At 30.3% G+C, this 16,803-nt stretch overlaps 1 protein-coding gene across 1 annotated transcript in view; it reads left to right on the forward strand.

Moving 5' to 3' along the window:
* The window catches only part of LOC107447800 (uncharacterized), a 117,721-nt gene that overhangs the window by 96,513 nt on the left and 4,405 nt on the right, over positions 1 to 16,803 (forward strand). Inside the window, exons 3-10 of the mRNA XM_071186833.2 lie at positions 4,991 to 5,185; positions 5,372 to 5,462; positions 7,813 to 7,981; positions 8,886 to 9,010; positions 10,566 to 10,698; positions 13,004 to 13,189; positions 13,791 to 13,916; positions 14,890 to 16,317. Coding sequence (XP_071042934.1) covers positions 4,991 to 5,185; positions 5,372 to 5,462; positions 7,813 to 7,981; positions 8,886 to 9,010; positions 10,566 to 10,698; positions 13,004 to 13,189; positions 13,791 to 13,916; positions 14,890 to 16,317 — 2,453 coding nt within the window. The remainder of the gene's footprint in view (positions 1 to 4,990; positions 5,186 to 5,371; positions 5,463 to 7,812; positions 7,982 to 8,885; positions 9,011 to 10,565; positions 10,699 to 13,003; positions 13,190 to 13,790; positions 13,917 to 14,889; positions 16,318 to 16,803) is intronic.

A 16,803-nucleotide genomic window follows, 5' to 3' on the forward strand; every position in this document is an offset into this window, starting at 1 on the left:
TTTAATATTAATAAGCTAATTACTTGGAATTCTAATGTTTCTAGGAGCATCTATTTAAATACCACTTTTAATGAAATGAACAGAATTAAAAGAATATGTAGTAATATTTATTTAACCAAAAAACAAATCGATAAACTCTTTCAAAATTTGATAAAAAAAACAATGGATACCCAGCTAAAGTAATAAAATTTTATATAAAATCATTGAATTAATCGTATATTTTTGTGGATATATTTACTAAACATTTTCTTTGTTAAGTTATGTAATTTTCCCATGTGCAAATCCATTTCGGGTAAATCTGTTGCCAAAATTATTTACTAAATGATTTCTTTGTTAATTTGTATAATTTTTCTATGTGCAAATCCATTTCGGGCAAATCCGTGGTCAAAAGTATTTGCTAAAAAATTCCTTTACTAAAAATTTCCTTTGCTAATTTATATAATTTTTCCATGTGCAAATTCATTTCGGGCCAATCCGTGGCTAAAATTATCAACTAAAAATTTTTTCTTTGTTAATTTTTATAATATTTCCATGTGCAAATCCATTTCGGGCAAATCTGTGGGTAAAATTACGTACTAAAAATTTCTTGATTAATTTACGCAATTTTTCCATGTGCAAATCCATTTCGGGCAAATCCGTGGCTAAAATTATCTACTAAAATAGTTTTTCTTTGTTAATTTTTATAATTTTTCCATGTGCAAATCCATTTCGGACAAATCCGTGGGTAAAATTATCAACTAAAAATTTTTTCTTTGTTAATTTTTATAATTTTTCCATGTGCAAATCCATTTCGGGCAAATCTGTGGGTAAAATTACGTACTAAAAATTTCTTGATTAATTTACGCAATTTTTCCATGTGCAAATCCATTTCGGGCAAATCCGTGGCTAAAATTATCTACTAAAATAGTTTTTCTTTGTTAATTTTTATAATTTTTCCATGTGCAAATCCATTTCGGACAAATCCGTGGGTAAAATTATTTACTAAATATTTCGTTATTAATTTTTCCGTGTGCAAATCCATTTCGGGCAAATCCGTGTTAAAATTATCTACTAAACTTTCTTTCCTTTGATAATTTACATAACTTTTCCATGCGCAAATCCATTTCGGGCGAATCCGTGGCTAAAATTATTTGCAAAACAGGCAATTTATGTTTCTCTCTTCGATTTTATATTTTTTCTTAAATAAATATTTATTTATTTTCTAAAATTACTTATGGTCAACTTTTTAAATTATCCAGTATAATATTACCTTGTGCACATCCATTTCGGGCTCATCCTTGGTGACTAACAAATCAATGCACAGCATAACAAATCACTTCAGCAATGCAGTAAGAACGGCACTTTAAATTCCTCTAGTTACACTCAATTTGAGCTTTTGTTTTCATATTTTGTAATCTGGCAATCTTGTTACGAAAATCTTTTTAAATCTTTCTTGAAAAATTTCCCATTCATGTAAGTAAATCTGATTTCGCTACTCGCTTTAGAGATTTTGTTTTATACTTTTTTTTCTTTTTCTTTTATTTTATTTTTTGTTTTTACCTGTTATTTTTACTTATTGTGTTCTATTTTATATGTTGTAATTTTTATAAAATTTTTTTTTGAGTGCTCCTCACACTATTGTATTAATATATTTTGCTTTGGCTATATTGATACAATATCAGAAAGCACTCTTTTTTGCGGATATAATCGTGTGGGCTGATGAAAAGATTATATCTTTTATTTTCCAGTTTTTAAAAAAAAATTTCATCATTTTTTTTTCTATTATCATTCCCCCCCCCCTTTTTTTCCCACATGTCTATAATTTTCCTTAGTTTTATATTCATTTTGAACACACACACATCATTTCGATGTGAGGGTGATGTTAGTTGAACATTTTTTTTTCTCAGCAACGTGAGAAGAATATAATAAACTATTTTTGTATCTGTCCAATCTGGATCTCTCAATTTCCCTCTGCTTCATTAAAATTCTGTTTTCCTCCATTTTAATGGGGAATACAGATTTTCATCAAGTAAATAACCCCTTTTAACCACACAGAATCTTAAATTCTGAATAAGTGACACACGTTCTCCAGTTCATTTGCACAAAAATTTTGTATATTTTTGTGTGAAAAAACTTTTTGGAAAATTGTAGTAGATTAGTTATATAAATATGTTTAATTTTTCTTTCTGTTAGTTGACTAAACAGATAAATTGCATTATCATGTTTTTATATTTTTGTCATTGTAAAGAATTTTTTTTATTTTATTATTTTTTTTTTTGCATACAATTGTAAAAATATTATTTGTTGTTTGGAAAAGGAACAGTCGTACCAACCTAAATTTTATAAATTTAAAGTATTCTAAATTTTTTTTTGGCTTACCAAAATTTTTTTAGGGGTATAAATACTTTTGTATTAATAAAACCATTAAAACTCTTTCGTTTTCATAAAATGTCTTTGGTAAAGAATAGGTGTAGAAATTCTATTTTGGGACTTAGAGGCTGAAAACATACCATTGAATTATAATTAGATTTATATTTCAAAGGAGGAGTTATTTTTAGAATCGTGTCCCTATTTCACTTCCATATTAGGAAGCATTAAATGATTTTCCATGATGCGTAGAGTTACAAGGTATGTACGACTGGAACCTAATTACACCCTTCTCTATTAGTATTTAATGCGAGACCGATGGTTTTGGCATATCTCTTGCTGAATAACGTGTTCTAATAAACATCTGTCGGAACCATCTGGAGATTCGTCCACACCCCCTCCCTTGTGGAGTGGGGATGGGAACTGTTATAATCACCAGCCTACCTTTAAATAAACCTTTTTAAAACTTATTATTGCTTATGACTGCATTATTAAAGCTGAATACAACAATGATAACAGGGATGTAGCCCTGTTATTATATATATATATATATATATATATATATATATATATATATATATATATATATATATATAAAGAGAGATTTACAATGTTTTTATTTTTCAAATGTAACAGGTTTTTATTGCTCCCTCAAGTGATTTGCCCTCATTTCAGGAGCATCAAATCGAATGATTTACTCGGGGTATTCACATACCTCTGCACACTACTACCATTAGGCTGTATAGGGGATTTATCTTCCAGTGCTCATTTAGCATGATTTATTTTAAATCGCTTACAATGAGGTCATAGTAGTGAAGGTTTTGCGATAAACCTAGAGATGTAAAGGTTATATAAAAAAAAATCTATACAAAGAAAAGTTAAAAATGAAAGTGTCTCCAGTTCTTAATTCAAAGCATTGTTCAAGGAGAAGGCTCCTTACAATAGTCCTAAGTAAATTCCGGTTTCTTGAGTCATTTTTCATACATTTCTAATTTGCATAATAATAAGCAGTTGATTTTAATGTTTGTTGGCTTTAAATTCTGTTGCTTTGTATGTAAATTTTAATAAGACCTAATAATACATCAAGTTAATTGTGTAATCCTACACATATTTTATAATTAGCGCAAAGGCGATTGAGCTGATTATGATTAATTTAATTATACTAGCGTATTTTTCAACATAGCCTGGTGCATCGCAAGCTGTCGTCGCATTCACAAAGAGCCAGATTTTTCAATCAGTTTACGACATCCATAAATACAAATAGCAAGTAAGGTTTAATAAGTTTTGGTCACATTCCAAGCTAAATGCCTTAAGTTCTTTATGTAAAGTATAAATGAGTTTGCTATGAGAGGATAGCAGAAGCTGCAGATTTTGATTTCAAAAAGCAACGTTTCAAAAATGATTTATCCCAGCTATTACTTTCGTTCGTGAATAATAATTCTTCCAACTAATTCACCATAAGTCGTTCAAAAAATTACCGAGTCCTGTGTTCGAAATCTGTGAAGCGAGCTGAGCATTGTTCGAAATTGTGACACAAATAACTATCAAAACTTAAGATAGCTTCAAAAAGGCGGTCTATAATTCGAAACACGCGCAATCAAGGGTTTAACAAGCGGAATTCAGCTCGGAATTTCCGGCTTGAATATCAATCTTAACTTTCTTTTATCCATTGTTTTATTGTGGGGGAAAATACAACAATATTGTAGAATTCGGAAGATCAGAAACAAAAATTAACCCTTTAAACTAAGAAAAATTTCTTTTGAGAATAGATATACATTTTTTAAAAAATAGTGTGACTATAAGTTAAGACATTTTCCTTATAAATTTGAGATTTTACAGTTGGTACAACGTAACTTTTAACTGAAAACTTCACATCAGAACTCTGGTTCTTTACGTTAGACACAGTTTAAACGTTACGTTAAGTCAATATTTTTAACCATAAATTTGATGCTTTACGTTCGGCTCATTTTTTCGCTTTAATTTAATATTTTGCTCTCTAAATGTGAGATTTTAATCTTCGTACAATGTTGACTCGAATTGAATAGTTTATACATTATAAATTTGAAATTTTGCATTTAGTTAAACGTAAACTTTAATTGAATACAATAGTGTGTTCTCTGATAACCAGTTTTTTTTTAACAATAACTATAATTCAGCTTATTTTATTCATTTACAGCTTATGCTTACACCAAGAACAAATTTCGATCTATTAATTTAACTGTCTAACATAAAACCTAATTTTAAGACTATTATGATAAAATGATATTTCATTCTTCACATTAAATATTTTCAAAATAATGACAGCTGTTAACGAACTTCATTTATAAAATTGGGGTTGCTTCATAAAAATAAACAAATAAAACTTTCGATTATTTAGGGTCTTATAGCAGAAGAAATTATGAACAGTTGCTCCATAACACACCTTAAATACCCTTCACCATGCACTGGAGGTTGTGCTCCTCAGAGAGTAAATGTGTCTAGTCGGTGGTGTGATAACCAGTATAAAAACTGCACCGGTTTTTAAGGGCAATTTTGAGAATCAAAAGTTTTTAGATTTTTTATAACTGTTAAGAAAAAAAAGCATTCCATAATTGGCATCTTTCATATGAAAAGTGAATATTCTTTAAACATTTTTTTTTTTCAGATGCTGCCAAAAAGAACAATGATTACAAATTAGTGTGCTATTACGCCAACTGGTCTATTTATAGACCTGGTGTTGCAAAATTTACTCCTGAAAATATTAATCCCTTCCTCTGCACTCACCTGATCTACGCATTTGCTGGGATGAATAAAAACTATGAATTCAAACCTTTCGATTCATATAATGACATACAATTAGGTAAGATTTCAAATGAAGTAAAAATTGAATCATTGTAAAAATATGTTTTTAATAAGATGTAAATTATTATGAAAATCATTTATTGCGAGTGCTATTTTGCATAATAGCAGATAGTGAAATAGTTGAGAGATATGTTATCGTTTTTATAAATGTTTTTACTTAAAAATGAAATTTTTCATGTTTTAGGAAATTATGAGAAATTTGTAAATTTAAAAACATACAATCCAAAACTGAAAACGATGATAGCTATAGGAGGTTGGAATGAAGGATCAAAAAGGTAAGAATCTTTTACTACTGTTTAAGAATTTAATAAACAATTTAGACAAGTCTGTTTTGGATTGATATTCTAATAACTGAAATTCAATGAAATGCAAAGGTAAGTTAATATTGATCTAATAAATAACTTTAATTTTATCGAATATGCATGGTCCCATTCCCTCCAATAATTTTAATGTCTAGGTAATGTTTAGTGTATGATTAAGTGATTTGGTTGCGGACTTTTATGTACCATTCACGAATTCAGAAAGAGCACTCTGAACTTCAACCCTAAGAGGTGGTGTTAGACGAGTTTTACTATATCCAAATAGATTTTTTAAAGTTATATTTACAATACCCTCACAAATATTGTCAGACTATTTTATAACAGTGAACCGAAGTTTTTTTTTTTCTTTTCATATTACGTTTAGTAACGTCACTGAAATTAGCAACTAAACGTGTATCTATTTCATTCTTAACGTTAATGTGTGCAATTTAGTTGAATAATTTTTTTTCCATCTTATATCTAGTACCGTTTACGAGAGGAGAATTCTGATTATGGTTGAAAATGTTGTCACTAGGTGGCACTGTAAGCGGGCAATTCGATATGCATACACCTACACACATTAGTCGAACCTCATTAACGCGAAATCGCTTAACGAGAAATATTGCTTTACATGAAACGTTTGTTTGGTCTCGTGAGTCAGCAATCAATTAATATTGTATTTTACATGTTTAACATGAAATTTTCAAACTGATTATTACTCATCATGAAAGGAAACTGGACACGACACAGATAAAAAGCATGTGAATAAAGTGCAAATTATTCATTTTGAGGAATGCTATTTCTAGTTTCCACCTTTGTTAGAAGTCACAGATGGGTTAATGAATAAAATAGTGAAATAAAATAATTAAAATTTTGTAAGCTTATTTTAATTTGTTTGGTACATAACAGTATTGTTTACAGACACAAATGTATTAATAGTACGTATATAAATTGTTTCCATGATGTATTGGATAAGATCAAATCAGGTTGACATGAAATAAATATGACAGGCCCGCCGATTTCGCGTTAATATGGTTCGTATTTTTATGTCCTTCTACTGAGAGAAGACGATTGATAGCCAAATCCAAATCATCATAAATGTTACAAAGGATAGTTACGTGAAAACTGAAAAAAGGGAGTGTATATATATGTGTGTGTGTATACACATAGAGCGATAGCTATTGTGGGAAAAAAGCTTAGCGTTTCTGGCTAACTTTTTTTTTTTTGCTTGGCTCAAATGTTGCAATGGTGTATACATGGAGTGGACAAAATAATGGAAACACTTCTATACTAATAAATTTTTTCATCTTTCTCAAGAAAAACTAAAATAATCATTTTTTATCCTCAGACATGTTTAGATCATGTGGTTTCTCATACATATCAATGAAGTTTAAAACTTTTAAAGGTTTGAGGGACCGACAATAAATTACAAACGGAAAATCATGTTTTTGAACACCCTCTGCTAAAAAATGTATCAATAGATTTTTAACTTGTGACAGCTATTTTGGTTGTTATATGCAATAACTGCACAAAATTTCACAATCTCAGCTTAAATATTTATGGATATTTTTATATTAAAATAACTTTTTTTTCTTACGTTTTTTTTGCTGTAACTTTAAAACTATTCAATAAAATAAAACAAAATTTTCAGTGCAATTTAAAATTAATTACAAATATTTTGCTTTAAAATTTGAAGAGAATATTGAAAACTATGCAATAGATAAGTATCTAAAGAAGTTCTTTGATACTCCGCTTACATGGAAAAAAATTTGTTTTCCTTTTTCCTAATTTTGTAGTGAATTGTATTGTATTATTTTTTCTTACAAATTTTAAAACAATAATTTTGCATTCAATTTTAAATTGCTCCAAATTTTTTTTAATTTTATTGAATAGTTTTAAAGTTCTAGCAAATAAAAAAAAACGCAAGACAAAAATATTTGTGTTTTTATAAAAAAATCTTTATAAATATCTAAGCTAGGTTTACGAAATTTCGTACAATTGTTGTATATAATGATCAAAATAACTATGATAAGTTACGCATTTATTGCTATATTTTTTATCAAAGGGTGTTCAAAAACACTATTTTTCCGTTTTTAATTTATTGACGGACCCTCAAACCTTCAAAGTTTTAAATATCGTTAATATATATGAAAAATAACATAACCTAAACATTTCTAAATTTATAAAATGATTTTCTAAATATTTTCGGAGAAAATTCGAAAAACGTGTTATTTACATAGTATAGAAGTGTTTACATTATTTTGTCCTGTATTTGAGCTAATTTTGTTTCTATATAATTTGTTTCTTAAATCATAAACCTTTGCAGATTTTCTCAGCTTGTTGAATCGAGTTCTAGTCGCTTACGCTTCATCCGAAGTGCTGTCACCTTCTTAAGAAAGCATGGATTCGATGGACTGGATCTGGATTGGGAATATCCAGGGTCACGTGACGGTGGGCAAGACACTGATAAGGAAGGGTATGCAAAATTAGTTCAGGTAAGAGATTTGAGTAGCAATCATTTATAAAATAATAAAAAGCTCTTAAAATATTAATATACAATGAAAGGAAGAGTATAATCTAATGTCATTACAAGATTTTTCTTACGCTGACTGAGGTATAATCTTAAGTAAGATATAAATTATTAGCGCAATAGTATAAATATATAATTAATAGAACAAAGAATTTTTTCCCGTTACTTAAGTACAGACTTAACTGTTCAGGATTTAAGCAATTTCTTTAGCATCATTATGAAAAATTCAACTAAAATTGAAACAACATAAAGTTTTTACGCATATGGAGCTTATGTTTGCACATTTTGCTACATGTATGTAACATTAAGGTGTATTTTTATAATAACTCTCCGACTGTGCTGAGATAACTACTAAATTTAGATTCACAAAGCTGTACTGTAGATTCACTCTATAAATTCTGCTTTCAGGCTTACATCTCTCCAAACTTTCATTTCTTTACTTCTATTCTTAAGATTTTTTTTCTTCTCACCTATCACAATTTGAAAGCAGTTGTTCCCTTGGTCACCAAGGTTTATTGGAAAAGAAATAAGGTTTATAATATGAACCTTCTTACATAACAATATCTCCTCAACAACCAAAGCTTTCTGACAGGGTTCTGTTTTAACACACAGAGTTTCAAAAATAGTGCAAGGAAAATTTTTAAACTTTCTAATTACAGCATAAAAAGGGAACCTTATTCACCATACCTTTACAATTCTGCATTAAGGTAAAGGAGGTTACTATAAAACTGTGTTACACATAGTAACGCATTCACGTTTATTATTCGTGTGCATTAAAATTTTGTATTATGTATGTCCGAGCAGTAAATTTTAGTCAGCCATTTAACTGCATACATCAAGTTGTAGCCGCAACAATTTTTAAATTTCAGGAACTGCGAGAGGCCTTTGATGATGAAGATGTTCCACGGGGAAAATCTAAACTACTTTTAACAATGGCCGTGCCTGCTGGACAGCAATACATTGATAAAGGATACGACATACCCTCCCTATCCAAGTAAGCCATGAAAAGTTAATTCTTCTATCTTTTGTTGATATCATTTCTTATTCTTAAGTTTCAACAAGCTCATCACTCTAATCCGTTTTATTATATAAACGTAATCCTAAATAAATATTTTTAATTCAGATTTAGCAACGCAAGAAACGAAATATTGTATAATCTCTAACTCAAACATACATTTATATATTTTGCTTCTTTACAAACACCGTCTTATTTTAAAATGCACCAGACTGTTTGTATTTAGTATAATTTTTAGGTTTAATATAAATAGCGCCTTCAGGCTAATTGAAAAATACACAAAAATTTACTCTATCAGCCTAAATTTGTAATGAACCTCGTGTTTGAATAGAGAAATATAGTGAATTTAATTGATTGAGCAATGAATGACATATTTTTTAATTGGCCTAAAATACTCGTATGAGCTAAATGCATACAATAAGCCAATTGAAAAAAAATTTATATATTTTTGAAATAGCTTAAAATTATTTGGACTCATTGCAAAAAACTTAAAAAGTGATAGGTTGATTAGAAAATGCTGGAGACTTTAGCTATCAGAAAATTAACGAAGACGGTTTGCAAAGAGCTAAATTTGTCCATAATACGTGTCAAAAATGAAGCCAATAAAATAAACATATGAAGGGTTGCAAATAAACGAAAATCTAATCAATCACTAACCAGGAAGCCGGGATTGAAAACATTAAAACCTGTTAAATTATCAGAGGAAACAAAAAAGCCAACGGACGGCAATTATTATCGAAACATTTCTTAGTTTCATCAGGCAATCAAACTGATGTTGACTTTTTTTTAATGATGTTAAGATTAATTTTATGTAATTATTTATTTCATGAATTCAATGTTTATTTTTTTTCTGTTTCAAAAAAGGCTGTCGCTAATTTCTTAAAAATAAACATTGGTATAAGGTTGAGGTGCGCCAAGAATTTCATTTGAATGAAAGAAAAGCGTTATTTAACTATGAAATATGTGTGCACATTTTTTATAACACTAAACACTATATCCAGTGCAATTCACATATTTATTTTTATAATTGTTATATTAAGTATTTTCTGTACAAGTCATAAAAATAAATGTTTCTATTCAGATAAATTTCATTTTAATATTAAATGATAAAAATATGTAGAGCAAAATAAATACTTTGCTATTATTTATTTTTCCGTTCGTTCAGAAAATACTTTTAAAAGAAAAACGCTTTCTATATCAGCGTTCAAAAGCTATTAAGCATTTTAAACCTAAAAACGCTTATTATGAAATAGTACAAAATCAGTAGTGTTCTTTAGATTATTTTGAAGATTTTAGTAAACAAATAGTATTCATCTTTAAATAGATATAAATCAGTGCAAAAAATAATAATTTATCATTTGATAAGTTTACTCTTTTAATGCTCCAAAACATTTATAAAAATCCTTTGCAAATTTCTTTTTAAGTGAAATTTTATTCCCATACAGTCTTCTTGAAATCGTATAACAAACATATTGCGTGCGATTTAACATTTAAAAAAAGGTCTTTAAGAAAGTTTATTGTATTTCTTTGATAGAAATTTGGATTTCTTCAATATGCTTACTTATGATTACCACACATCTCATGAGGCAACGATAAACCACCATGCACCCTTACGTGTCATGCCGGGAAATTTGGAAGAGTGGAATCCAGATAACTTTCTAAATATCGTTAAGTATTGATATGATGTTCTTTTGTATTAATATGTGCTTATGAAAGTATTTTAATTAACTATCGTTAAATATCGCCTTTTTTGGTGTATGTTCATTTTATCATTATTGCTTCAATAAATGGGATTACCCCTGGGCATACATATGAGTCAATTGAGCACTCTAAGTGTTAGAAAACAACTTACTTTAATCACTTTTAACAAATTCTTTCATTACTACCTACTTTGAGAAATTAGTTGCAAAAATCGAAGTGAGTGCATCCTAGATAAAAACATTTAGTTTTCTGTATAGTGCTATAACTAGGAGATTTCTAATAACTGCTATATACGTACATTGTCTCCAAATATACGAGCTCGAATTAAAACTCAATGTATATTTAGAGACGTTTCTAGTATTTCAGAAGTAAGTGGTCTAGAATAATAGAAGTCGTTTAAGCGGTTCCTCGAGCGTTAAACGCCTCTGAACTAATTGTGGCCATCCATTCTAAACCATATTGAATTTTCAGCTCACATCCATTCTTAGTTGAACTTATCATTCATTCTAAACCATATAGAATTTTGACCTCACAGAAGGATTGAAAGTCAGGATTATAGGAAAGGCGGTCAACTTTGCGCTCCAGGAATTTTTTTGAGCTCAAAGACGTATTCACTTCGGACGTCTCCTTGATACATTATAACAATAAACGTGTAATCAAAGCAATAAGGGAACATCGAGATTCAAGGAAAAGGCTACTATTTTTCGAAATTTGAATTTGTCTCCATGTAACTTCCAGATCTTCGGTAATTTAAAAAAAAGCACTGTGCTGATTCAAACGAAAGTAGGAGCAATGTTTTTTTGTTGAAGCAATTTCGGGCATTAGTTTGAGGTGCTGTTAAAAAAAAAAATATGAAGATAAATTAGGCTACTGTCAAGTTTTTTAATAACTTAAGCTATAGTCCGAGAGTCACAAAAATTCAGTCACGTTAATAGTTTTTTATGTGCCATTTTCAAAAAATTTGCATATTTGATGTCCAATGACTTTAAATTTTAATTTCGGAAATAAAATTCCTAATAATATTTTTAAGCATTCAAATTAATTTATTATATGTTTTTAGTACAGATACATAGAAATTAGTCTTTTAATGCGACAGATACAGATAAGGCTAAATTGCTATGTTTTCTTATTTTACTACAATTAAACTAACTTTTAATCGAAAGTAATTTTATCTATTAGTAAAAATTGTGTTATACGTAATATACAGCATAACGTATCTAATATGGAGTTTTAAAACTACTTTGGAATCAAGCATTTTAATGTTGACCCAGAATTTTCTTCTCTCTGCTACCATAATTATTGTATTTAATTATTTCTGTGGAGTTGGCAGAAAATGGGTTCCCTGGAGAGTCTAGTTTTAGATAAGGTAACCATTTAAAAAATTGTCATTGCTGGGGAAAAAAAGCTTTGACAATGTAAGGATGTTAAATTCATGCGAGTGCCCGAATGAATTTAAAGACTGATTTGAGACGTCTTTCTATTTGTTGGCCACCTGTCTCATCAGAACTGGTCAAAAGTATTGAAAGTCTTGCGGCCTTGCGGAATTTTGTTTTTAATGTAAATTTGTAAATTTTTTGTTTTCTACTTACAACTGTAAGCCTCATGCTATACTTTGTGGTGCATGAGGAGTTTTAAGTCGTTTAAATAAAATAAAAAATGTAAGGATGTTCTCTCTCTCTGTTACAAGCATAATTGTTTCAAATTTATTGTTCTAATGTTTGGTTTTTATATGATACACTTTACACCAATTTACACTTTTTTTTAAACATTTTTCTTATAATTTTTTTTTTTTTAAATTGAACCTGTTCAAGTCAATTGACTTTTAGTTTCCTTTTCTCTTGTGTTACTCTTCCAAGCTGTTATCATTATTTAACGACTTTTAGTTTGGTGTATTATTACATAGTAAAAGAAATACATATAAAAATCAATATTTGTATGATTAAAATTCAGTCATTGGCAATTAAAAATTAGCTCTACTAATAGCCATCTCTCTTTCCCCAACCAAGCTTTATTTCTCTATATAATTTAACGAAAGGAACTTTAGTGATTTACAGTGTAAGCTGCTTAATGTTTCCGGTAAATAATTTTTTTTATTTAAACACTTTTGAACATTGATAACAGAGAGGAACATAAGTTAATGTTTTATTTTGTGTTCCAAATCAAAAAGTGCTCAGCTGCCTCCTACTGGGTAACGCTGACCCTGTAAGATATAGATAATCTAAGACAATTGTTTTTCCTACAAAAGACTCACTTTAAGGTTTTTATCCATAGGAATGGAGTGTGAAGTACTACATCAAAAAAGGTGCTGATCCAAAGAAATTAGTTCTGGGTATTCCGACCTATGGTCGCTCCTTTCAATTGGCTGATCCGGATGAAACGGATATTGGAGCTGCTGCTGAAGGTGCGGGAGAAAAAGGGGATGCTACGAGAGAAAAGGGATACCTCGCATATTACGAAGTACTTCGCTGCTATACATTTCTCTTTGTATCGATATTTTTGAAAATTCACTGTTTATTGTAAGACGGTTGAAATAGCTTTCAATAAGTCATCTGCGCCAGTTGTTTGAGATTCAAATAATGATAAAGTCTTCGGTTTCAAAAATGTAAAAACTTGGATAAATAGAAAATAATATTTTTGACATTTCAACTATTTTATTAATAAATAAAATGATAAACTGCAAAAAGAAAAACTTTTTAAAAATTAATTTCCATTTTACTTTATAACATTATTTCCTTTACTTCATTTTATATATTTTAAACGGGTGAAGAGTTTTAGGTTTGCCAATCCGCAGTGAAAGTGTTTCGTATGAATGGAGATCGTTTTTTATATTCATATTAAAATGCGAAATGAAATATTTAAATAATAGTCTACGAACTAAACGCTTTCTAAATAATAAATTTCTTTGGATTTAATTTTTGAATACATAAATAAATTCGTTCGGATGCCAAAGATAAACTAAATAAAAATTTTGCCGTCTAATTGCAAAAAAGGTTGCAAATTAAAAAACATTGTCGTTAAATAAACGATTTATCTTAATAAATGCATTCTCTATTTCTAGATCTGTCAGAAGATTCAAGAAGAGGATTGGGAACTAGAAGCTCCATACCCTAACATCATGGGCCCATTTGCCTACAAGGACAACCAGTGGGTCGGATTCGATGATGAGGATATAATTATTGAAAAGGTTTCATTTCATTCCTCTTTTGCTAATTTCTTCTTCCATAGAACAATCGAGCTTCGAACAACGCAAACTTTAAACCCCTCCTCAATAGCACAGCCATAAAAAAGCAAATTATCTCCCTCCCTTCGAAATAATAATAAATAAATAAAAAGGTGCTTTAAAAAATTTTTACAGTAACATTATCATTTTAAAAAAGTTCAGAAATCGTCATTTATGGTGAAAATGAGGAAGTCTGATCTTATCTTTTTAACCAACGATTAATGATTTAATCAAAAAGTGAGTAAATATTTAGTAAATGTGTTTGTGGGTAAGTTAGTAATTTGCCTGTCTTCCAGCCGGCACAAATCTATTTTTTTTCTCGAAACTCCTCTTTCACCCACCCATCTATTTATTTTGTTTAGCACAGATCTTCCTTTGTTACGTCGGGTGCCCAATAAAATGAAAGAAATTAAATGAAGTGTATGAAGGGCTTTTAAATGATGGGTATTTCTTCAAGAATTGGAGTTAATTTTTTTTTTAAAATAGAGCTTTGCTTGAAATGAGCTAGAAGATGTTTAAAATAATTATTAAGTATTTGTTCTGAAATGTTTCCAATTTTTTTATTTTAGTTTAGTGGAGGTTCTAACATTCAGCCACACACAAAAGTATAGAGTGAACAACATCTGTAAAAACGCTTATTTCTTGTGTTAATTATTATATTTTAGGCTCTCCAAAATTGTTACGGCTTCTGAAACAGGTTGAGTTACAGTCGCTATGAAATTAATCACAGACTCTTAGTTATTGTAGTCACTACAATAATCCAGACCAAAATCGATACCATATACTTGTCTAAAATAATGAAAGTTAGGTAATCCATGTTGATTATCAGCAATGATCAAAACGGAAATTGATTTTATATGACTAATTTTAAATTTTGTGTTTTTAATGCTGTGAAAAAGTTAGAATGCCTCTACCATTAAATATTTCTCTATTGCAGGTAAGATTTATAATGCAAGAGGGCTTAGGAGGTGGAATGGTATGGACTCTTGATAATGATGATTTTAGAGGCAAGTGTTATGGTGAGCAAAGCCCTCTTATAACAACGCTTAAAACGGCCCTCGAAGAAGGGCCAGCGTTACTAGCGCAAACAACAACTTCCGCTCCTAAACGGCAAACTGCTGCAAGAACCAGCAAACGACAAGAAAGTAAAACCACCGCTAAGCCTACAAAATCAACAACGCCACCTCCATTTACAACTCCTGATCCTGGAGCACCATTTGAATGTGAGGACGAAGGCTTCTTTAACAATCCAACGGATTGTAAGAAGTATTTTTGGTGTTTGGACAGTGGACCATCCAATTTAGGATTGGTTGCGCACTCTTTTACATGTCCATCGGGACTTTTCTTTAACAAGAATAGAGATTCTTGTGATTACGCAGCCAATGTGGTTTGCAAGGTTAAAAAAGCAGCAGCAACGACTACAACTACTCCTAAACCACGACCTCGCCCACGTACTAGAAAACCAACTACTACGACCACTACCACGCGTAAGCCGAAGCGTACAAGAACAACTCAACCTCCAAAAGAGATACCAAATGATTTAGATTCATTCAAACTTCCTGTTGATGGTGGAAACAGTCAGAATTTGATGGAACTGTTACAACTTTTACAGCAATTGAGTGGAAATCAAATACAGGATAAACTCCATCGAGGAGAATCCATTGAAGCAACATCAACTATCAATCCAACATTGCCACAATACAGGTCACCAAGCAGACGTAAACCACAAGCAGAACAGCCATCGACAAAAGCTGATTTGTTCAACCAGTACGCAAAACCAGACAGATCAGAAGGAAAAAACGACGAATCATTCCAACCTCATATTAGTACTGTTAGACCGAGAGGACCACAGTTCCATAACACTGGGGAAGAAAATGACGCAGATGATGATGAATTAACAGAAGAACACACGGCTACTTCTCCAGCTGATGCAGCTAAACAAGGATTCGATTTCCCTTTTGTCTATCAGACACCGAGCAGGCACAGATCCGTACCGACTGTTGAAATAGAAGAAATTCTTGAAGATTACGACGATGTGACAACGGTTAAGCCGAAACCAACTCCTGCCACAAGAAGAGTGGTCGTCAAAGTTCGACCGATGGCAGAAGGTAGTAGCAGAAGAAATCCACCCGGTACTATGCTGATATCGACAAACGCAGAAAACCGTAGGAATAAATACGTACTAGCACAAACTGTTGGAGTTCGCCGATTAGTAAGACCAAATGTTTTAGATGACACAACGACCAAAGAAATATTAACCAGTTCCGAGAGGCCGTCCAGAAGAGCAAAAATAGTTACTCGACCACCTGCCATCAGAACAACTCCAACTGTAAGATTCAGAGGTCCACCATCCCCTAAAGATCTGGTGAGAGTTGAGTCTTTTCTCTTTTTTTTTTTTACCAAGATTTGTTTTGAAACATTTCTTACAAAATAAGCTACAAGTGTTTGGTAATAAATCCAAATTTCAGCTGAAAATAATCTTTATTTGTACTCCTGCAATGCCTAAGTAGTAAAAAAAAATTTTTAGTGAAAGAATTTACAATTAAATCCGGAATTATCCTACAAGTATTCTAGACTTATGATAGCGAAAATATATTGTAGCTCTAGTAATACGTATATAAATTCAGGTTTAGAATTAAACTGTCAGAATAAACCACAGAGGGTTTTCTCAACTCACTTATGCTGTATATGTAAGTTAGTCTTGGACAAAAGTGTTATAAGTTCTAAACTGTGTTTGCAACTTGCTTTTAATAAAAGTAAAAAAAAAAAGTTTGAAAATTAATAAAAGTAAAAAAAAAAAAAAAATTATTTAAGATTTACCATCTAAAAAAAGAAAGAAAAAGGATACGTT

Source organism: Parasteatoda tepidariorum, chromosome 9, assembly GCF_982258835.1.
Source record: "Parasteatoda tepidariorum strain Cologne lab strain chromosome 9, Ptep-v5.0, whole genome shotgun sequence".
NCBI lineage: Eukaryota > Metazoa > Arthropoda > Arachnida > Araneae > Theridiidae > Parasteatoda > Parasteatoda tepidariorum.